At 34.5% G+C, this 25,027-nt stretch overlaps 1 protein-coding gene across 8 annotated transcripts in view; it reads right to left on the bottom strand.

The window, feature by feature from the left end:
- The window catches only part of SMARCA1 (SWI/SNF related, matrix associated, actin dependent regulator of chromatin, subfamily a, member 1), a 65,409-nt gene that overhangs the window by 12,276 nt on the left and 28,106 nt on the right, over positions 1-25,027 (bottom strand). For all 8 annotated transcript variants that reach the window (XM_031445741.2, XM_031445742.2, XM_064482738.1 and 5 more), the window contains 7 exons: positions 23,311-23,430; positions 15,441-15,551; positions 15,063-15,176; positions 6,445-6,567; positions 4,365-4,497; positions 1,917-2,035; positions 1,580-1,792 (listed from right to left, as the gene is read on the bottom strand). In XM_031445741.2, coding sequence (XP_031301601.2) covers positions 1,580-1,792; positions 1,917-2,035; positions 4,365-4,497; positions 6,445-6,567; positions 15,063-15,176; positions 15,441-15,551; positions 23,311-23,430 — 933 coding nt within the window. The remainder of the gene's footprint in view (positions 1-1,579; positions 1,793-1,916; positions 2,036-4,364; positions 4,498-6,444; positions 6,568-15,062; positions 15,177-15,440; positions 15,552-23,310; positions 23,431-25,027) is intronic.

Below are 25,027 nucleotides of genomic sequence, written 5' to 3'. Positions count from 1 at the left end.
ATTCTTTTGTACAAATATAGCACTTTACATTTATCCCTATTAACTGTCATCTTGCAAGGGAGATTCAACTGACCCATCATTCCAATTTCTCCAGTTCCTTTTGGATTTTTGATCCAAAGTATTTGCTACCTCTCCCAGCATTATGGATTCCATAAACTTGATAGACACATTGTAAAACCATCAAAAACTCTAAAGTTGTATTAAAATTTTAAGAAATATCTGATCTCGCAAACGTTCACCAAAATTAGCACCCCAGTACAGCAACTCAGATTTTTTCTTTTTATTCAACTTGAACTGAAAATATAAAATGGGTCAAACAAAATATTAATAGCCATTCCTTCACATCTCGAACTTTTGGCCAAGAAAACTTTTATGATAGACAGAAACTACTTAAGAAAAATATCCATTGTTTGGATTGTTAGTTTCTGGCTACTTTTAATGTTTAGGCTGTATAAATCTATTTCTATCTTAATTACCTCAGCTGACAAAAGACTGACGATGCCAACATTAAAAACGTGTTGCATTTATTCCAGTATCATCAAGAACACTGCTAAGCAGCACTAGGATTTAACAGGAATACAATTCATGTTAGAAAGTAACAGGGTAAATTGCATGAAGCAAAAATAAAATCCCTTCTACTTAATTATTCTCTGTCTCATAACATTCTTATAAAAATTCAACTTTAGCAACAATTCCTTCTCATTAAAAATAAATCCTTAAGTTATTCACACAGTCTCAAGTACCACCTGCTTAATTACAAAGGGGAAAATGTGCCTTTCAAGTGGAGAGCTCTGGCGGTCCCCATTTCAACTAAGTGATCAAACTTAGCATCACCAGGAGTGTGACAACCTAACATAATGTGCCTCCTGATGTGATGCAGTAAGAAGTATACATCACTTATTTCGCATTCTTGCCAAAAATGCTTAACCTAAATCTAATAAAGTGCAAACAATGAGATAAATGTGGAACATTCTACAAAACAAGCCTGGGCACCTTAAAAAAGTCACTGTTGTGACAAACAAAAAGTTGTAGACTGAAAGAGACTAAAGAGACTGAACCAAATGCAATATGTGAAACTTAACTAGATCATCAATTTTTAAAAAACAGCTATGAGAGACACTTTGGGAACAAGTGGAAAATTTTATACATGGACTGTACACTAGATGACATTACTGAATCAATGTTTACAATTTCAGGTAGGATAATGGTATTGTGGTTATGTAGGAGAATGTCCTTAATTTTAGGAGATAAATGTTGAAGTGTTTAGAGGTGAAAACTCGTGATGTCTGCAATTTACTTTCAAATGATTCAGAAATACAGATCTGAATATTAATGAGTATAAAATACAGACTTATATTTCTGAATATAGATATGTTTCTGTATTTCTGGATATAATATATAGATTCTATATATAGATTCTATGTATGTATGTTTAAATATATATATCCATATGTTGGTGGGAGGAGAAAGCCAATGTAGCAGAATGTTAACAATCAGAGAACCTAAATGGAGAATATATGAAACTTGATATTTTTCAAAATAAAAAGTTGGAGGAAATCAGTAAGAAAAGAATACATACCATGGCAGTTCTAGACTTGATAAACCAGTCAAATCTAAACTGAGGAGCATTCCGAACACACTGTCTTAATTCTTCATACACGTTTTCTCTATCAAAGCCCATTTTGTGTAACATACAAATCAAGAATCTATCTTCTTCCTCAGTATAGTTCTTTCCTTTGCTGGTTCCATACTGAATACGTAACTGATGAAATGGAGCCTTGTATCTTGCTATCTGTGGATTTAAACAAAACAGTGCTTTTAACTAAATGTGCAACAATAATAAATCAAAGCTAATTCTCATTTAATCATCAATTAAAACAATCTATTGGTAATTTGACAACTATGAAATATAGTACTTTGGCATCCAGGGCTTTCTTGATACTGATCCTTCGTTGAATTCTTGCTTCTCCACGTTCAATTTGAGCCATAATTTTCTCAATGTCCTGTAATTCATTGCAACGTTCCCAAAATACAGCTGAAAAACAGAATTATTACTTTGTAATTCTATCATCTTAAGCAAATGAATCCAAGGAACTGAAGAATAAAGAATTAACAGGAAAGGAAGGACACAGTGAGCTTACACTGTATTTAAGTGTAAATTTAAAATTAAGATTCAGACTCATCTGTATGACATATGTTCAATTATGAAATAACCCTAAGGGGTAATAAATGAGGAGTATTAAATACCTCTTTTCATTTAAAAGTAAGATCTCAACAAGATTTTAGGTTAGTGATTTTCCTTTCATAAAATATTATGGAGTTTTTAATTATCCATCCCAAATGACTTGAATTTCAAAAGATATTACAGATACGGATTTAAGCTATGCATATATGTTTGGTGCCTTCTATATAATGTTTGAATAAAAGTATAAAGTGAAACAGAAGAGAGAGTGGTCATATGAACTTAGAGAATATAGCTTCCTAGTAGCAGAAAGAGAAATGAAACCATTATCAACAGGACAATCAAACTTCCTATAAAGCAGCAATTTCTACTGAAACTGTTATTTCACTTTTGGAACCACTCATTATTCTTACAATATTTCCAGTGACATATATCTTGTTGTTTAAACTTACTTGGAATAGCCTTTTCTCTTAAAAAAAAAAAGCCAAATCACCCAAATTTTATAAATGAGCTAAATAATCTGGCTGCATTAATATGTCACATCTTATGACTTGAGGGTCTTCTAATGATATATTCTACATTCTCAATTTTTTTTTCATTTTTGGAGTCTACCAAGAAAGGAATGTTAGTACTCTGACTTTTGTAAGTTCCTGTGTTCATTTATTCATTTTCTCACTTATTCATTCAACACATATTTAAATGCTTCCTATGTATAAGATACTCATGAACAGCCAATGGTACATATTTCTTCTTTTACTGCAACTAACTACATAAATTCATTCAAATCTCCCCATCCTCTGTCACGGCCCCAGTTAAGCTGCCCCAAGCAGGAACATTTGACATGATACCCTTTTTAATCATTTTTTTTTTCTTGCAACTTCATACACACTGATGCTATCTCCCTTTTTCTACCTCTTGAAGAAAATTCTACTTCAGAAAATCTCTCTGCGCATATGCTTTTACACTCTTTTCATTCAACTCCTGCTGCTAAAATTCTCTATTTTTTCCCTCCTTAAGCCCCCAAATACCCTAAACTTACGTGATAAAGTCTAAGAGCAGTAGTAATGTTCCGCTGGTATCAAAAAAAAAAAAAAAAGGACATTCATGGACTTGATCTTATGCTACACGAAATAAAAACTCAACATGATTAATCTCTAAAGTCCCTGGCAATCACCAGAAGACCTTGTCAGATTTTCAAAATAAAAAATATATGTATCTATTCTCTAATTAAACATGGATTTCTTCAAGCATTAGTGCTAAACATAGATTAAAAGTTGTACCTAGTCTGCGTTAATCTTTGGCATATTAGTACTGTAACGTTTCCTCCCTACTATTCTTCACTGCAAAAATAAGGAATTTCAGTTGTTAGGCGAAAAAGGCTTTGAGGGCTACATACCTTGTAACATTGCTTCTATGGGAAAAACTGCCCTAGATTCTATACAGCTGATACTCAGACTAAATTTGAGAGCTCAACCTAATTGGACTTGAGAAACTTCCTATGTTCTACATAAAGAAAACTTACTAGGAACATTTACTTATTTTTAATAAGATTTCTTTTCAGAAATCTGAAGTTGGATGCTCTGTGACATGGAAATTAGTATTAACTCCATGCACTTCAGCAGGTAATCTACTTCTGGTCAACACCAAAAACACAGCTGAGTAAGAGAGCAAGCTGATTCCAGGAGCAATCAACATATTTATTCAAGCAGTCTTTTTAGATCTATTCTAGTCTGCTTGGAGTTAATGGAATCCACATGACCTGCCTGGACCAAACTGGAATCCTGAGAGTATTTGAGGATCTAAAAGGGCCTGATTAGAATTCTCTATTTCAAGGACAACCTAGAAAGACACTAATTCAGTCCACTGAACTGAAGTCTCAGACTTGACTTGCCCAGAAGATGACCAAATTCCAGAGGTGGGAACGCGGGCATTTTACCAACGCTCATCCAATAGCTACCCTTGTTTTATGAGTGCTATACTTGGCTCTATTAGCCAACTAGTAAGGATGATAGCAATCTGTTTTGATGAATCTTAACTTTCCTAGAAATACAATTATATTTTATACTTTCACCTAAATTTTATTCATAAAAGTCTAAAAGTCTCTGAACAAAGGTACAATTAAATTGACACTAAAGAAAATACATAAGGTTACAATTAAACGCCATTTCTGAAGTATACAAACCTGAATACTCCATGACCTCCTCAGGGGATTTGCCTTCCACCTCTCGAGCTATGTTATCAATGTCATCTCTTCCATACTTCTCATTAGCTTTAATAAACTGGTTAAAATCTCGCTTAGTCCAGTTTGTGAATCCCTGTGAACAAAAAATTAAGCACCATCAACAAAGGTTAAATTAACAAATCAAACTATTGTTCTATTCAGTTCTATACAATGATACATTTAAAATAGTTTCAAAGGCTTAATATTTGCCTCCTTATAAAATCCCAGTTTTTTTATGATGGAATCAAAAGTTGAGTTGAGTTATTGTAAAAATAACTGCTTTTCTATCATGAAGACAAGGTACTTCTCTCCAGGTACTAAAAACTGACTTAGAGCTCCAATATACTGTGTAGTTTAAAATTCCATATTTTACAGATGCCTAGTACATTAAAATACAAATGCATTAAAATAAAAATGCCAATATAAATGCTGAAGTCCTGATACTCCAGTACTTTGTTTTTTTTTTTTTCACAGACCTGTCCCCATGTAAATTAAGAAAAAAATGTGGATACATTAAATCAAAAAAATACATGAAGGGGAAAAAAAAGAGACTGCAGAAAAATTTTTGTAGCTCTTTATATCATTCTAAGAAACTGTGAATAAATAATTTCTGTTCAAATTATATTCATAAATAGAATGCCTATCAACAGAATTTTATTGGGCCCAATTTCTTTCCTAAAAGATAGAACAGTTCGACCAATCAGTGTTTTAAGTTTCTTTGGTATTTATTAGCATGCCTCTGAAGTCACAAAACCAAAAATTTGTTTTCCACTCCTTACTTCCCAAGCCACGTAAATGTGATACTCTCGACAGTGCAAAACTCTATCCCTAGCCTTTAGCTGATAAGGATTTCCGATGACCCCACATTTTGTTCCTTTGTACTCCCATGACTTTTTTAAAGATTAATAATTTAGGGCAGTAGAAAAAGATGATTAAAGATGACTTCAACTACTGGGAGGGGCAAAAAAACCTGATTTTGTTTATAATTACAAACTAAAGCAATTTCTCAGTTGAGACTATATTTTCACAGGAGGTTGTGCATTCATAACATACTGCAAGCCAAGTAACATTCAAAGACCATAACTTTATTTTTGTGTTCAGGAAATAAATTTTGAAAATAAAACATGAATATTTAAATGTTTTATTTTATTCTGTGGTAAGTCCTAATATTCAACCAGCTGCAATTATATTTTCAAACTAAACTTTGTCTTCCAGGCATTTGGCTCAAAAACTTATGAGTATAATTTATAAAAATTCATTTAATAAAATCACATTATAACAAAAAAAACCTATATAATAAATAAGATATAAATATAAAAACTATATTTCAATAATTAATGTGGAAAATTTCCTAGCACTGTGCTTTGCATATTGTTCAAAAGAATGTACTGAATGAATAAATCTTGCTGGCAACTTTATACACTAAGGGGGTATCATACTTTGGAAGTAAGCCACTCAAAAAACTCATTAAAGCAACAATGACCAAAAAGCATTAGTATGTTGTTCAAATGGAAATATTCCCTATTTAGTAACTATTTGCTTTTAACTATACAATGAGCATCTTAAAAAGTTTCAGAAATTTCTCATCATCATATCACAATTCTTTTCAAGAAAGGATATAAGGCATTTTGAGAATTATGAAATCATTCCATAAAGTTTAGTAGAGTATAATTTCAGAAGAGAGTTCATAATCAATAAAATAAATTTAAATTTGCAAGAATATGCTAGTAATTCTAGTCTTTCAGGATTCATATGTGGATGAACTGACCTTATTATGATTGATAAAATGTATGTCTTATTTCTAACAATTGACACTTATATTGTATATTCATGTATTTTCCATTATTTTGAAAAAAGTGTACTCTATAAAAGGGAGAAAAAATAGGGATATTTGGTCTAAATGAACGTTTACAAAATAGCCCTGATTTTGCTGGTGCATCCAATCAGGGTACCAGGCCCATACAACCAAAAGTAATGTGATCTATATTTTCTTTTCTTCTGTTGGTTGACTAAAAGTCCTTCAACCCTTAAAATATTTTACTTGTGTGAGAAGTTTTTCCTTTTCTTCAGTCTCTTCCGGTGTAAGAGGTTCAGCTCCATCAATCTTTTTCTGCTCCTCTCTTTGAGCCACAGCTGGATTTGGGATATCAGGATTCCGTGGGACCTAAAAACCAACAGATGTGTTATGAGTAATCTGTTGAAAAAAATTAATGAAGGGTGTATATACTCATATCAATATTTAGAGTTATTTCAACAGTAAACAAAATAAAGTCATACCAGAATGACACATGATCTTTTCCACATTTCTACCACCATGATATTACCAAAGTAAAACTGCTCTTAAATGTGCCACATGGCATTTTAGAGTTCAAAGCCCATTGCTAAGTGCCACATTATATTCTAGATTTAATTATACTGTGGAACAAAAAATCCTTATAATATTGTAATATATGGTAATAATAATCATATGATTATCCCCAACACCAACATTATACAGTAAAATCTCAAGCCCCAGAAACAAACAGTTTGGTAGTGTGAAAAGAGCCCATATTCACCTGGCAATATAGACCAGGGCAGATAAGTGGCAATGCACCTGAAGATTGCATCCAATGCTCTGATCGGTTCAACGTGCAAAAAGAAAGGAGTGCTTTTATTGCCTGCCGGGGTATGGAAAGAGAGAGCATCTTCACATCAAATGCAAAGACCGAAAGAAGTGACAGAATAAGGAAGCAAAAAAAAAAAAAATAAGAGACTATACATAAGAGGGAAGGGGTAAGCAGAGCACACAAACAGCTGTGATGGGACCCGCAGTCAAGGAAAAAAGACTAAGTAGCAGTGACCAACAGAAAGGATAATGTATACTATACAGCTGTGTATAGTATACAGAGCCGCAATACACTGACAACTGAGAAGAGAGCTCAAGTTCAAAAGACTGAGGACAGAAGCTCAGCTCTCCAAGGAAGCAAGCAGTCAGCCAGTCACCTGTTATCTCAAAACCGTAGCCCCAGGGACCTCAGTGTGTCACCGTGAACATAGACAACCCATACAGTTGAGCAGTATGGAGCAGCAGTCACTGTATGGAGTGACAGACTAAGTCACTTGGCGCAAAGCCTCACACCATTTCTATGTGCATCTGCAGTGACAGTGCAGCACGCTGATTTAAGAGGGCAGGTATATAACATGGATAGTACAGTTTATAGCATTCTGTTACATGTGAAAAGAAAAGGGTTGACAGCAAGCCTTCCACTACTTGGAATGCCCACCTATCATAAATGACTCATCCTCTGGGGGTATCAGACAGTCTGGGTTTTACTATAATGTAATTGTAATACATATTAGGGTACATTTCTCTCATTGTTATACCTACTTTATAGAGTTTGAAACTACAGCACTGTAACTTAAAAGTAAATATTTTTAAAACTATTGGATCCAATAGTTGTTTAAAAATAAAACCTATTAACTGGGCATAAAAAGGAAATACTGAAAAAATACATTCATTTGTATGTAATCATCAGTATCAGACAATCAAATTAGTAAGTATTGACTAAATGTCTATTTTATCCATAGCACTATGACAGGCAATCACTAGAATACAAAAGAAGTAGTGGACATGGTCCTTGCCCACAAAGAGCTCACAACCTAGTTGTGGAGTTCTGAGCTGCACTCTAAGAACTCTAAGGATTTGGGAAGATGGAGAAGAGAGAAAGAATATTCTAGACTGGAGCAGTATAAGCAAAAACAGTGAAGGCAAAACCAGGAAGGAGCATACAGGGTTTATGTTGAGAAGGGTAAGAAACCAGGCCAGGTAGAGACAATTAGAGGGCCTTCTGAAATTACACAGGAAGCAACAGCAAGCCATTGGAGATTTTTCAACAAGGGAGCAAAATGTCAAAATGTAGTGTTTTCAACTATAAGTCTTGTGCTAGATGGACTGAAGTGGGCTAGCAACTAGAGCCAAGAGTACCAGCTAAACTGTCATATTCTAGAAATGAGATATGATCACTTGGCCTAGGATGGTGGCAAATGGAAATGGAAAAGAAGGTGTAAATTAAAAAGGAAATGTAGTCCAGTGACACTCATGATTTAGAATAACTTTTTTCAATGGCTAAATTCCACTTTTAAATTACAAGCACACCAGCAATTCCATTCCTAACATATCTATACAAAGACATTTAGGAGAATGCTTGCAGCAGCTTTACTCATAAGAGCCAAAACCCAGAAGACAGCCCAGATGTCCATCAACAAGAGACCAGATAAGCAAACTGTGGTATATCCTTACAATGGAATAGTACTCAGCAATAAAAAAGGAATGAACCACTGATAATGGGACAACATGGATGAATCGCAAAAACATTATGCTAAGTGAGAGAAGACTTACACATAATGTATGATTCCATTTATGTGAAATTCTAGAGAAAAAAAACTAATCTAAAGAGGAAAACAACACCAGAACAGGGTTGTCTCTGGGGAATGGGTATGGGGATTGATTGGGAAGATGCGCTTTCTGGGGTCACAGTAATGTTCTATGTCTTTATAGTGGCTTCCATTATGTAGGCATATGCATTTGTCAAAACTCATCAAATTGGTACACTTAAGATTTATATATTTCAATATATGTAAATTTTATCTTATAAAAAGAATCAAATATTGAACTATGGCTAATGATATGCATGGTGAAGTGTTTCCAGGTGAAATATACATATGTTTACAACTTTGAAATGCATAAAAAAATAAGAGGGATACCCATTTGATAGAAGACTGGAGCAATGGACAAATAGGTAATAAAGTAAATAAATACAGTAAGATGCAAACTGGAGAACATATGTGGTATGTATATGGGTGTTTACTGTACAATTATTTCAACATTTTTCTCTGTTTGACATTTTTTCATAATAAAATGTTGAAAAAAAATCACAGATATAGCTTTAAAAGTTTAATATACCCCTTAAATTGCTGGCCTCAAGTTTTAATTATAATTGAGGGAAACCTCTTCAATCTTAAGATATTTCTCTACCAAATAGCTTCAGACTTTCCACATCCAACAAAGCATACTTTAACCAAATAAAATAATTTCATAAACATCTAATTTCATGCCAGAAAATGCATAATGTACCCACCCAAAATAAACTGTTTATTCCTATGTAGATATCCCCAATACTGAAAATTTCCCCCTTGAGCTTTAATAAAAGCAAAATTAGAATATTATATTACTAGATTTTTAGGAGCCACTGTAGACTACTTCTTCCACATCAACTGCTCATATTTTTAATACAGCAAAATTTTAGAATGACTTCATTGTTACGCTGACTATTTTCATTCTAAAAATTACTCATATAAATAGCTGCTAAAATTTTCAGAATTAGAAATGACTCAAAATTCCTAACTTCCTGTTTCTCCTCCTACCAAAAAACTCCTTCTTAATATTTATTATTTTTAAAAGGTTTTTATTATTTTTTACCTCATGAAGTTTTTATCAGCTTTAAACTTCCTACAGTGATAGAGTGATTTCAAAGTGCTAAAGAAGAATTAAATAGACAAGCTATAGAACCATAGTACTAAACACAGACACGCAGAAGGTCTCTCAAGTACTCACACTGTATCTATTACTGGTGGCCCCCAGCAACACTTAGCAGAGCTATAATATACAAGAAGTTCTCCTTCCAAGGAAACATCTCAATTATTACTTGGATTTCTGGTCAGATCCTAGGGAATTTGTGATTAAGAGCTACATTCCATGGAAAAGTGAAAAACTTTTCTTGCTCTTGTTTCTTAGGAGTTTCAGCAAGCATTTCACAGAAATATGGAATATTGAAATAAATGTGACAACATACAAAATGAAAGCAGTAACCTTAAATCAGCTCGCTGTATTTTGAGTTTCACCACAGCAAAACAGGTGGCCCATGATGACACATTACCAAAACTCACAAAGATTACAGAACTTTCTGCATTTGTCAAATGTTTATACCCACCCCTAAAGAATTTTTTACTAAAGATATATGTTAGAATGTTCTACAGCTTTCTTCAGCTTCTAATATGGTAACTCTTTCACTTCAGGTCTTAGACTCAGTGGGATTTCTGGATACTATGGATTCTTTCAGTTCTGCAATTGAAATTTCAATTTAGTCACCTTCTTCCAATAGAAAGATTTTAATGAACAAGTGACTAAAAGCATTAAAGTAACTCCTTTAAGTCTCAAGAGTAATGGAGCTTCTGAATATGTCTAACTTGCAACAAGGTCGAAGCTTAGACAGCAAGGAAAATTGGCACATAATGCACTGCTATCCACCAAGTGGTTAAGGCAAAACAAACAAATACTTCTATCAGCCTCAAATAAAACAAAATTCTTTGATTCCACATCTTATTATCAGCAATATTGCTGTGACCTTGCTATGCTGAATACAGAGGGGAAAAAAACAAAATAGAGAATAAAAATGCAAATAAGCAGGCCTTGGGGGAAAATGCTATTTACCAATTGCTTCAGACCTACTGGGCCCCTCACCAGCCATGCTCCCAATCACTACAGAATGCGACGGTGGGGACTCAAAATGTACAAAAAGGTACCATGCACCACCGTGCTCCCAGCTACAGACAGCACCTCTCTCCCCTGGGCTAACAATCATTTAAGCAAAAAGGGGGAAAGGAGTCCCTTTTTGAGACCCTAACTGTGCATAGAGAATACCAGGAAACTCCACTACAGCAGTCCTGTGCATCTGAGAACAAACTATTGCTCCATTCACTTTGTGGCTCAGGTGAGTTTTCTGGAGGTTTAGTAGGGGGGAAAGTCAATGCTAGGTATGCTTGAGAAGATATGCCCAACACTTATCAGTATCACATCATCCTTTACAGGAAGCTTTTGCAGATGATTAACATGCCATGCTCATCTGTCTATACAGTCGGCCCTCCGTATCCGCGGGTTCTGCATCCATAGATTCGAGCAACCTCAGATCAAAAATATCCAGGAAAAAATTCCAGAAAGTTCCATAGAGCAAAACTTGAATTTGCCACACGTGGCAACTATTTACATAGCATTCACATTGTATTTATACCTATTTACATAGCAATTACATTGTGTTAGGTATTATAAGTAATAGATGATGTAAAATATATGGGCAGATTTGCATAGGTCACATGCAAATACTATGCCATTTTATATAAGGGGCTTGAGCATCCACGGATTGTGGTGTCTGTGGGGGCTTCTGGAACCAATGCCCCGCAGATACCGAGGGACAACTGTACTCTTAACTCAAACACAAAACCCACCCAATTCAAGCACCCACCTTAGCTCAGGTCTGTAGCCCCTGGTAAAGAATGGAAGAGACAAGGTTCAGAAAGAACCAACATCCATAACGTATTCTTCTTTGTCTTGTAAATCCTCAGCTAAGTATGCATACGGAGGGTCAAGGCAAGTCTTAAGACAATATAAAGGCAATGCAGGATGGGGCTGAGGAGAACACAAGGCTAGTTGTGGGGTGGTAGGGGCTCGACTCTCTTTCCATCCTCACCGCCACCACCACACTCTGAGCCACCACCAGCTCCTCATCTTCACCCTGAAGCAGCCTCCTGGCTGGTTTCCTTGGAGAAACTCAACATTCTCTGTATCGCAGGTAGTGATTTTTAAAAATGTAAATCTAATCAAACTCTACCACTTACAAGCTGTTTGATCTTGAATTAAATTACTCAGGGCAAATTACTGAACCTCTCTATGCCTCAGTTTCCCTACCTGTAAAATAGGTATGGAGTTCCACAGCTCCTAGGAGGATAATGAGCTAATCATTTTAAATAACTAAGAAGAATAAGCAACATAAGTAAGGACTAAATAAGTATCTGCTGTTATGATTTCATCACCCACCAAACCCTCTGCCTTAAAAATATCTCAAAGGTTTTCCTTTACTCTAAAGTTCAACCTAATTAGTATGACCTATAATTAATGTTCAGTGGTCCACATGATCCGACTCAACCCGTTCACCAGTTTCATCTCAGGTCATTCTCCTCCTCACCACTCCCGAGCAGCACTGGCCCTCTTTCAGTTTCTCAAGGGGAAATCCCCCTTCCTACCACAACATCTTTGTACCTGTGACTCCCCTACCTGAGTGCATCTCTCCCACACTTCACTTGGCCAATTCCTGTGCATCTTTCTTGATCTCAGCTTAAATGGTGGTCCTTAGGGTCCCCCTCCCTGATCTCCCAATCCACATTAGATACCCAGGTTACACTCCCTCGTAGCACCCTTTGTAAGCTCTGAAAACAAATAACATCTGTACTATCAGTTTAATGTCTGTCTCCTCTATTAGAATGTAGGTTTCATGTGCTGAGGAATGCTATCTGTCTTAATCTGCCAGTTTATCCTCCGAGCTTGGTATGGGACCTGGCACAGGGGGGCACTCAATAAATATGCATTAAATGAAAAACAGCCCTCCTTTCACCCTGACTCTCTCTTCTGTCACTCTTCTCGGGGAAGAGAGGAAGAGAAAACAGTAAGGTGCCATGGCGTGGGTCCCACAGCATCTTCCCTCTCCTCATTCATGCCTGTCCTCTCTTCTCACACCTTTCTCCTTCCTATCACCTTTCACAGCTGTCCCTTCAGCCCTCCCTCTCCTAAAGTTTCCTCTCCCCTCCATCTCCTTTCAGTTGGTCACCACCCAAACGTCAGGTAAGACCCCACCCCCAACCACAAACTGCGTGTAATGAAAGGCACTGTTTAGATTAAAATCAGAGCCAGGATGAGAATGTGGTGGGTACGGTATTATCACAGGGAACAGAATTTCAGTATCTCCAAAGAAGGAGCATAAACAGTTATATTAGCAGAGATGATCTGTTTATTGCTGCTACTTGACTACCACTTGGCTCACCTCCCAAACAACATGTCAAACCACTGTAAACACAGTCCTTATTTAGGACTGCAGAAAGAAGCAGGGTTATGTAACATGCAGAAATAGCCCAGAACGTCTGAGTGGAAAGAGCATAGCACTTGCATGCTGAGAGCCTGTGTTTGAGACCAGCACCCTTGGCAACTCTGTTAGCTACCTGACCTTGAACAGCCATTAAACCTCTCTGAACTTCAGTTTCCTCACCTACTATATGGAGGTGATAATAACGTCTATCTCACAGGGTTTCTTAGAAATCAAATGAACAATGTGGTAAAATATTTCTTCATTTATAAAATGCTCTACACAGATATTTGGTTGATTACTAACTGAGGTCTAACATTTCAATTTCATTCTCCTTTCAAGTCTCAGCAGTAACAGTTAATAAAAATAACAGAAATAATGACCTAAACTTAAAATTTTTTATAATCCTTAGTGAGTATATATATATACACACATATTTGTTTATCTCATGAAATCTTATTAACTACCCTATTAACTTTACCATTTTTATTTTACATCGTGAACCTGTAACTTGCCTGTTTCTTCTAACATATCGCTGTTTTCATTTTCTTTGAAACTGGTTTTATGCCTGGTCTCAATGTTCAACCATGGTTCACTTTACTCTTCTACAACTTCCTAAGAGGGATTTTATCCAGTCCTTTTGGTTAAATACATTCAAATTTAATCGTATTTCCTTAACCAGATTATAATTAACCACTTATATTCACTATAAGTCTCTTATTCTTATTTATATATATTTCCACTTATATTCACTCTAACTTTCTTGTCCCTATTTATATATGTCTAAACTTTGGTACATAAATAGCAAGCAAAGGTTTTTTGCTCTACTTCAAATGACAATTCTCCAACTCTGGACAAATAGTAGAAACACTCTAGAGATTCACTCGGTTCCAAAATACTAACTAACTAAATATCTTATACATGTGGAGCTTTTCTAGGCACATTACAGCTACTAATCAAAATAACTGGCTATAGTTCCACTTGTGATAAAGGTTCACAAAATACTGTTTAAAACGTAACTTCCAATTCATAAAATAGAAATCTTCATCAAGTTATAAGTGTTAATAGTTTTACAATTTTGTTCATACTATTGATTATTACACCTTTGGTCATCCTTTTCCATTCACTAGAAAGTCAATTTCACCATACAGAAATAACCTGGTATGCCCAATCTCTCCATGTGATAGCTTTAGTACAACAAACGTTAAATTTCACTCACTATAAATGATTCCTATTTACCTATATAAATACGAATTTTGAATTCCAAAAGGTCATTTTAAAATTATATAATTCATTATCTTGTTTATCATTATTTTAACACCTAAGTGATTGCAACCTACTAACCACCAACAGGGCTTCCATCAATCTATGAGCAATAAACACACAAATACTATTTCTGGGTCATTTTGAGGAAAATAATAAAAAATTTCCTATCACCTATAATACATTCACTTCTAATTAAACACATACCTGTTGTTCATTCTACATATTCTTTGAGCACTTGAACACTAGCATTATTAAAATAATATGTTATTATTACTATTTTGAAATATTGGACAATTCTCCTTTAATCCCATTTAGTGATGATGCTACTGGTGATTGGGCAGTCTGATGCTTTACTTCTAGTTAAACCTCCTCTTTGGTTTTAAAAACACCACTATTTTGATTTACTCTTAGGTTCATTCACATTAAAATGGAACGCTTCCTAGTCTAGTTCAAAAGATTATATTCGTTTAAAAGATTATGCTAATCTAAAAAACTGAAAAATTACCTTATAGCCTATTGTCTTCCTATAGTAAAGAATTTCCTTTTCAAGGAGCTCAAATAAGCGTGGTGGGAAAAATTGAAAATCCTGAACATTTGGCTGTTTTGGAGGTCGTGGAGCCTGTGGAGGAAAAAATGCATTATATATATATTTGTTTCCAGTATATGAAGAGAACATACTTATCTTTTTAAATTTCTTTTCTATATAGAAAAATAAATACAATGGAATCCATTTATATGGCTGAGCCATGTCAAGTACTTTTCTGTACTGTTGCTGTATTTTAGGGACTAAGATGTAGCATTAATATAAGGAAATCTCAATCAGAGACCATGTTACATGAGAATTCTGCTGTAGGACATAAACCCTGGCCTCATACTGTTTTACCTTTGGAATCTTTGGCTCGCTGACACGTAATGCCTCTCTGAAGTAGGCGTCCACTGCATAGTTCGCTTTGCGTTCTCGTTTGGGAGGTTCAATCCATTCCACCATTCCAAGCTATATACAGAAACAAGAATGAGGATTTTAATTACTCCAAACTGTTTTATAAAAGTCAAGCACATCAAGGTTGTAGAAGCGAGAGAAAATCAAAGCCATTAGGAAGAATCAAAACTTGCTTTATAAAACTCTAATTAGAAAAGGTACATGCACCTCAATGTTGACAGTGGCACTATTTACAATAGCCATTGTAACGACACTGAAATAACCCAAGTGCCCATCAACAGACGACTGGCTTAAGAAGATGTGGTATACAGATACACTGGAATATTACTAAGCCATAAAAAAGAATGAAATATTGGCATTTGCAGCAACGTGGATGGACCTAGAGAATATTATACTTAGTGAAGTAAGACAGAGAAAGACAAATACTATATGATACCACTTACATGTGGAATGAAAATAATACAAAGGAATCTATATACAAAACAGAAACAGACTTCACAGACAGAAAACTTATGATTACCAAATGAGAGAGGGAGGGAGGGAGGGATGAATTAGGAGTATGGGATTAACAGATACAAACTACTATATATAAAATAGATTAGCAACAAGGATTTACTGTATAGCACAGGAAATTGTGTTCAATATCTTGTAATGACCTATAATGGAATATAATCTGAAAAAAGTAACTGAATCACTTTATTATATACTCGAAACTAACCCAATATTGTAAATCAACTATACTTCAACTTAAAAAAAACTTAAAAAAAACAAAAGCAAAAACAAAAACTTACTTTATATGTCACAATTATACATACCAAATTCCAAAGCTCTGTACTGTATACCAAGTTTAGGTGCAAGAACAAGGATAGTTTTCTTTTTCTTTTTTTTTTTTTAAGTAATGGTGCCATTCCATTTGACCTTATCTGCAGGTTGTATTCTAACCTTGGTATATCAAGAGTGGATGATAAGCTAAGATGACTAGAATGGTCACAAACCTATAAATTCTCAGTGTCTAGAGAAGTAAAGACTAAAGAAACCCAAAATAGTGGCATCCACATATGTAAAAGCCTATCAAATAGGAAAAAATCATTTCTTTGTTGATTCATGAGATTAAAACCAACGTGGAAAGTCAAAGGGAAGTAGACTGCCACTCGTTTCTGAGAACCAGAGAACATAAAACAGTGAAATGAAATATCCTGAGAGGAGTAAGAGTCCCAACATGATCACACTCAAACAGAGGCTAGATAACTGTCCTAGAAGCTATAGGTGAGATTTCTTAATTACAAAAAAGGTTAGACTAAATTAAGGTCTCTTTTAACTCTAAGAGTCCATGAGATATACTCACATATAGTATAATGTGAGTTTACGTAAAATGAGAAATACCCAGAACAGTGAAATGAGTTCTGTTTTGTTTTTCCCCTCAGAAGGATTGATGTGAGATGATAGTAATGGAAAAGATATTTTTACATAACCAGTATTTTATTTGTCTCAATTGGGGTGAAAATAATAATAAATTAACTTTCTAGAAGTAATGTATTTGGCCATTTAACTTACACTTGTTTGAAAGTCTAGGTATTCAAATTTGAAGTATTAGAGGCCAATTAATGAACTTGCAAAAACAGAATAAATCATGCTGAATTACTTTGTTTCAGATAAAGTACATTAACACAAACTTATTCAGATTAATTTATTCAGAATCAGTGTCACTTATGACTTAATTCACAAAGTATGGTTATAAAGTAGTGCAACTGGTTCAACAAATCATATATGAAAATCTACCTCATTGTGCAGTTCCCATAATATCTATGAACAATATTCTTTCAGGTTTTCAATTCTCTTCAAAAGATAATATGAACTTATTTTAAGAACCTATCTAGAAAATACGGAAAGACATAAATATAATCTCAACTCAGAATATTCAGAAAAATTCTGATCTAATGAGACATTCAATTATAAAAGCACAAGTCATCATTTTGTTATTAGTAAAATTTCCATATATCTGTACATCATTATTTTGCTAGAATTATAAGCACAGGAAAACCTGCTTTATTAAAAATAGACAATTGTAAAATGATTATAAATCAATAAAAAATGTTAAAAAAAATTAAAAAAAAATGTTTTCCCAATGTCCATGATAATAGAGGAATAAAGTTGTTTTTTCTCTGAAAAAAAAATAGACAGATAATTTACTAAGCCTAATTTTCTTCTAATAATGTAGATAAGAAGCTCCACTGATATTTAGATTCTTCGCTGTTTGATATTTTCCACTTTATAAAACACTCAAAACCAATAAGCCCACAGGAGTAACTGTAAAATTAATAAAATTTGTATCACATAATGAGATCTAAAAAGCATATTAGGAAGGCAGTTTCTACCCTGTGCATGCAGGCTATCACCTCATCAGAATAAACCATAAGTAGTCTGAATTAAGGTTATAGATAGAATAATCAGATAGATTTTGGTCAGATACTAAAACCTAACCAGAAATAACGGTAACAAAGTATTATCAGGATACTAGTTGCAATGCAAACTAAAATGGCTGACCTCTCACTTTTCAGTAAAATCAATACCCAAGAATAAGCTTTTTTAGTGTTAATAAAATTTATTCTGCCAGTTAAAAAATAACAGCTTTATAGAACAATTTGAGTAACAAAATTAAAATGAAAGAATTGCATTATTAACTCAAAAAAATAAAATAAATATCCTTAAGCCCATGCTGATATAAATAAATGAGTGCATAAATAAATGGGGAGAAAGGACAGATCTTCCCTACAGAAAAATTCCAATTAATAAATGTAGATGGAATGAAGGAAACACAAGCCATTAGGTAAACACCACAATAATAACTATTGCAGGCAAACTCCACCAAAAGATGCTAAAACCAGTGGGTAAAAGTTTGAGGAGTATCTCCCCCAAGATATTTATCAATTACAATGGGAAAAATGGTAACTTTACAATGGAAAAACCCAGCAGACACCACCTCAACTAAGTGATTAAGGTTAACATCCCCAGTAACATGACATAGTGACATCATATGCTCCCTGGTAGGATGTACTGAAAAAGATGTAATATCCCTTCCAAGGCATTCTTGCCAAAAATGGACAACCTCAGTCAAATCATGAGAAAATGTCAGACAAACCCAAAGTGAGAGAGAAACTACAAGACAACTGACCAATACTTTTCAAAAGTGTCAACGTCATGAAAGACAAAGAAAGACTGAGAACTGTCACCGATGAGAAGAGACCAAGGAGACACACCAACAAAATGCAATGTGGGTCAAGAGAATGAGAAGACAAACCACAGACTGGGAGAAAGCGTTTGCAAAACACACATCTGATAAAGGACTGTTATCCAAAATATACAAAGAACTGTTAAAACTCAATAATAAGAAAATCACCAACCTGACTTTAAAATGGGCAAAGGATCTGAACACATACCTCTTCAATGAAATATACAGATGGCAAATAAGCAAATGAAAAGATGTTCAACATCATATGTCATCAGTGAAATGCAAATTAAAACAAAGATATACTACTACACACCTACTAGAATGGCAAAAATCCAGAACACTGACAACACCAAATGCTGGAGAGAATGTGGAGCAACAGGAACTCTCATTCACTGCCCACAAGAATGCAAAAACAATATGGCCACTTTCAGACAAGTTGGCAGTTTCTTACAAAATTAATCACCTTTTTTATTGAAGTATAGTCAGTTTACAATGTTGCGTTTAATTTCTGGTGTATAGCATAGTGACATTTGTGTGTGTGTGTGTGTGTGTGTGTGTATATATATTCCTTTTCATATTCTTTTTCATTATAGGCTATTACAAGGTATTGAATTTAGTTTTCTGTGCTATACAGTAGGACATTGTTGTTTATCTATTTTATATGTAGTAGTTAGTATCTGCAAATCCCAAACTCCCAATTTATCCCTCCACCCTTCTTTCCCCCGCTAACCATAAGTTTGTTTTCTATGTCTGTGAGTCTGTTTCTGTTTTGTAAATAAGTTCATTTGTGTCATTTTTAAAAAAACACATATAAGTGATATGGTAATTTTCTTTCTCTTTCTGGCTCACTTCACTTAGGATGATGATTGCCAGGTCCAACTATTTGCTGAAAATGTCATTATTTTATTCTTTTTATGGTTGAATAATATTCCATTGTATATGTGTAGTTATATGTATCACATATTCTTTATCCAATCATCTCTCAGTGGACATTTAGGTTGCCTCCATGCTTTGGCTTTTGCAAATAGTGCTGCTATGAACACTGGGGTGCATGTATCTTTTTGAATTAAGAGTTCCCTCCAGATATGTATGCCCAACAGTAGGACTGCTGGATCATGTAAGTTTATTTTTAGCTTTTAAAGGAATCACCATACTGTTTTCCATAGCAGATGCACCAAACTACATTCCCACTAACAGTGTAGGAGGGTTCCCTTTTCTCCACAGCCTCTCCAGCTTTTATTGTTTGTGGACTTTTTAAATGATGGCCATCCTGACTGGTGTGAGACGGAACCTCATTGTAGTTTTGATTTGTATTTCTCTGGTAATTAGCAACATTGAGCACTTTCTCATGCGCCTAACTGGCCACTTGTATGTCTTCACTGGAGAAATGTTTGTTTAGGTCTTCCACTCATTTTTTGATTAAGTTGTTTTTTTGTTATGGCATTGTATGAGCTGTTTGTATATTCTGGAAATTAAGCCCTTATCAGTCGCATCATTTGCAAATATTTTCTCCCATTCCATAGGTTGTCGTTTTGTTTCGCTTATGGTTTCCTTTGCTGTGCAGAAGCTTATAAGTTTAATTAGGTCCCATTTGTTTATTTTTGCTTTTATTTCTATTGCCTGGGTGGACTGCCCTAGGAGAACAGTGCTAAGACTTATGTCAGGGAATGTTTTCCTATGTTTTCTTCTAGGAGGTTTATAGTGTCTCATCTTATGTTTAAGTCTTTAAACCATTTTGAGTTTATTTTTGTGTATGGTGTGAGGGAGCATTCTAACTTCAATGATTTACATTCCGCTGTCCAGCTTTCCCAACATCACTTGAAGAGGCTGTCCTTTCTCCATTGTATATTATTGCCTCCTTTGCCAAAGATTAATTGATCAGAGATGTGTGAGTTTATTCCTGGGCTCTCTTTTCTGTTCCATTGATCCATATATCTGCTTTTGTGCCAGTACCACCCTGTTTTGATTACTATAGCTCTGTAGTATTACCTGAAGTCTGAGAGGGTTATTCCTCTAGCTTCGTTCTTTTTCTTCAGTATTGGTTTGGCAATTCTGGGTCCGCTCTGATTCAATATAAATTTTAGGATTATCTGTTCTAGTACTGTGAGAAATGTCCTGGGTAATTTGACAGGGATTGCATTAAGTCTGTAGATTGCTTTGGGTACTATGGCCATTTTAAAAATATTAATTTTTGCAATCTAAGAGCATGGGATATCTTTCCATTTCTTTAAATCATCTTTAATTTCCTTAATTGGTGTTTTATAGTTCTCTGCATATAAGTCTTTCACCTCCTTGGTCAGGTTTATTCCAAAATATTTTTTTGACGCAATAAAGTTACACATATTCTTACCATACAATCCAGCAATCGTGCTCCTTGGGATTTAACCAAAGGAGTTGAAAGTCTATGTCCACCCAAAAACCTGCACATGAATGTTTATGGCAGCTTTACTCATAACTACAAAAACTTGGAAGTAATCAGGATGTCCTTCAGTAGATGAATGCATAAATAAACTGTAGTACATCCAGAAAATGGAGTATTTACTCAGCACTACAAAGAAATTAGCTATCAAGCCATGAAAAGATATGAAGGAACTTTAAATGCATATTACTAAGTGAAAAAAGTCAATCAGAAAAGGCTACATACAGTATGATTCCAACTATATGACACTCAGAAAGGGCAAAACTATGGAGATAGTACAAAGATCAACTGCTGCCAGGGGTTAAGGGGAGAGAGGGATTAACAGGCAGAACATAAAGAGTGTTTTTAGGGTAGCAAAACTATTCTGGATGATATTATAATGGTGGATACCACTCATTTATACATTTGTCCAAACCCACAGACTGTACAACACCATAAGTGAACCCTTATTAAACAATGGACTTTGAATGATAATGATGTGTCAATGTAGGTTCTACTGTAACAAACATACCACACTGGTGACTGGTGTGGGATGTTGATAGTGGAAGAGGCTGTGGGGTGTGGGGCAGAAGGAATATGAGAACTCTTTGTATTTTCCACTCGATTTTGTTTTGAACCTAAAACTGCTCTTAAAACTAAAACTCTGCTTTTTAAAAATTGCAAAGTGGGATCCTGGATTATAAACCCTGGAACAGGGAAAGGAAATTAGGGGGAAAACATGTTAACTTCCTGGATTTGATCATTGTACTATGACTAAGTAAACTGTTAATATTAGGGGAAGCTGATGGAGAGGGTGTGGAGGAAAGGGGACTCTCCTATACTGTTGGTGGGAGTGTAAATTGGTGGAGCCATTATGGAAAACAGTATGCAGATTCCTCAAAAAACTAACACTAGAGTTGGCATATGATCCAGCAGTCCCACCCCTCAAACTAGAGAAAACTCTAATTTGAAAAGATACAAGTACCACAATGTTCACAGCAGCACTACTTACAGTAGCCAAGACATGGAAGAAACCTAAATGTCCATCGACAGATGAATGAATATATATGATACACAAGATATGGTATATACACAATAGAATACTATTCAGTCATAAAAAAGAATGAAATAATGCCATTTGCAGCAACATGGATGGACCTAGAGATTATCATACTAAGTGAAGTAAGTCAGACAGAAAGATAAATATCATATGACATCACTTATATGTGGAATCTAAAAAATGACACAAATGAACTTATTTATAAAACAGAAACAGACTCACAGACATAGAAAACAAACTTATAGTTACAATAAGGGGAAAGGGTGGGGGAGGGATAAATTAGGAGTTTGGGATTAACAGATACAGACTACTACGCATAAAAGAGATAAACAACAAGGTCCTACTGTATAGCATACAGAAATATATTCAATATCCTGTAATAAACCATAATGAAAAAAAATAAAGCTTCTAAAATCCTTTTTAAAAACATTAGGGAAAGCTGAGTGAAGGATATATGTGAACTCTGTACTATTTTTTGCAGTAAAGTCTAAAGTCATTTCAAAATTAAAAGTTTTTAAAATTAGAGCCATAATTTTAGTTTAAACAAAATAAACTACCATTTCTTCAAAAAACCTTTATTGTCCATGAAGTATAATATGACAAGGCATTATCTTATAAATGAGACCACCTGTAGCAAAGTCCTTCTGGCATTTAAATAATTATATGTTAACAATATTGTTACTAATACAATTAACACTAAGTGCCACACATTTTGTTCTAATTACTCTATGCTGTAGTTACTACAACCTCCATTTGATAGGTGAAAAAACTGATTACCCAAAGTCACTTAATTAGTGACACAGTTGTGATTTCAGCTTCAGAATCTAGGAACTCAACCACAATCCTATATTGCTTCTCAAAAACAAAAGTAGTGGTAGTAGTAGTAGCAAAAACAGCAAAAATGATAATAATAATGACAATGATGATAATAATAATAATATAATAACAATAATAAACCAGCAAAATACATTAAAGTTAGCCCTTGGATAAGATCATTTTGACCTACATCACTTTCATTCTATAGCAGAGTATTGTAACAGGTAAGTGCCAATGTTTTTACTAATACATAATTGTTATGGAAAGAAATGCTAATTTGAGCATATAATGGTTGAGGGTAAAAAGTTACCTTCTGTTTTTCTCTATAATCTTCTCCTTCAAACTTGTACAAACTTTGTTCAGTGTCCATTCTAAAATTTCTCAGAGAAGACTCTCCCATTTTCTGCAAGCGTTCATTCATCTCTGCAGTCTAAAATTGAATGCATTGAAATTAGAAATTTATCACTGAAGTTACTTATAAAAACCTGTGGATTCTCAACCTTTTTAAAAATCAGTTTCTGACATGAAATATCCAGTCTGTTAATTTACAAGGTAAGAATGCAATGCTAACATCAAACTTGAACATAAATTTAATTTGCCCCAAGTATTTTAAATACTTAAATGGTTCTTATGAAATGTTCTCATTTAGGCTTTCTTTAAAATCTTTTATCATTGAAGATGTAGCCATTACTATTTTAACCATAAAGGCAAACTTGGATTAAACAACATTTTGCACACTAATATGAAACATACTAACACAAGATTGCTCAAAATTCAACATATGGTCTCAGATATATGAAAAGGTGCTCAATATCACTAATCACCAGGGACATGCAAATCAAAGCCACAATGAGATATCATCTCACACCTGTTAGAATGGCTATTACCAAAAAGACAAGAAATAACAAGTGTTAGTGAGGATGTGAAGAAAAAGGAACCCTTGTGCACTATTGGTGGGACTGTAAATTGGTACAGCCACCATGGAAAGCAGTATGGAGGTTCCTCAAAAAAATTAAAAACAGAACTATCATACAATCCAGCAATTCCACTCTTGGATATTTATCTGAGGGAAATAAAGACACTAACTAGAAAAGATACCTGCACCCCTATGTTTGTTGCATTATTTACAACAGCCAAGGCATGGAAACAACCTAAGCGTCCACTGATGGATGAATGAATAAAGAAAATGTGGTGTCTATGTATACAATGGAATATTACTCAGCCATAAAAGAAGGAGATCCTGCCATTCATGACAACATAGATGGAACTTGAGGCTATTATGCTAAGTGAAATAAGTCAGACAGAGAAAGACAAATACCATATGATCTCACTGATATGTAGAATCTAAGAAAAAGAAAACCAAACTCACAGATACAGAGAACAGACTGGCTGGTTGCCAGAGGTGGGGGGTGGGAGGTCAGTTACAAAACAAAAAATCTTGGGGATGTAACATAAATATATGGATGAATATACATAGATACCTAGATATAGATCCTCAGAAACAGAAAAAATATAGTCTGAAAAGTAAATCCAACCAATTTATAGGAAATACAGTAAATAAGTAAACATGGTAAAATACCCCAGGGGGATGGAATCAGCAAAATCCAGACTGTGAGCACTCAAAAGGCAAATAATCCACTTTCTTCACCAAATAAATTATAAGGGAAATAATATATAAATGGAGGAAGAGCCTACAGATTAAAAAAAGATACAGATGACGGATCAACCAATGACAATGTATGGACCTTACATGCATTCTGATCTTTAAAAAAAGAAACCTTTTTTTAAAAGCATTAGCTATTTATGAGATAACTGGAAATATGAATACTACTGGATATTTGATGTTAAAGAATTTTGGGGGGTTTTCAGGTGGGATAATGCCATAATGATTATGTTTTTAAAGAGTTCTTATATTTTAGATATATATAGTGAAATATTTACAGCTGAAATGACATGTCTGAGATTTGCTCCAAGATAATCCAGGGAAGGAGGAAGATGAACTGGGAGTGTGAATGGGGCAGAACTGG

Source organism: Camelus dromedarius, chromosome X, assembly GCF_036321535.1.
Source record: "Camelus dromedarius isolate mCamDro1 chromosome X, mCamDro1.pat, whole genome shotgun sequence".
In the NCBI taxonomy this organism is placed as follows: Eukaryota; Metazoa; Chordata; class Mammalia; order Artiodactyla; family Camelidae; genus Camelus; species Camelus dromedarius.
This window is presented reverse-complemented; position numbering and strand designations above follow the sequence as displayed.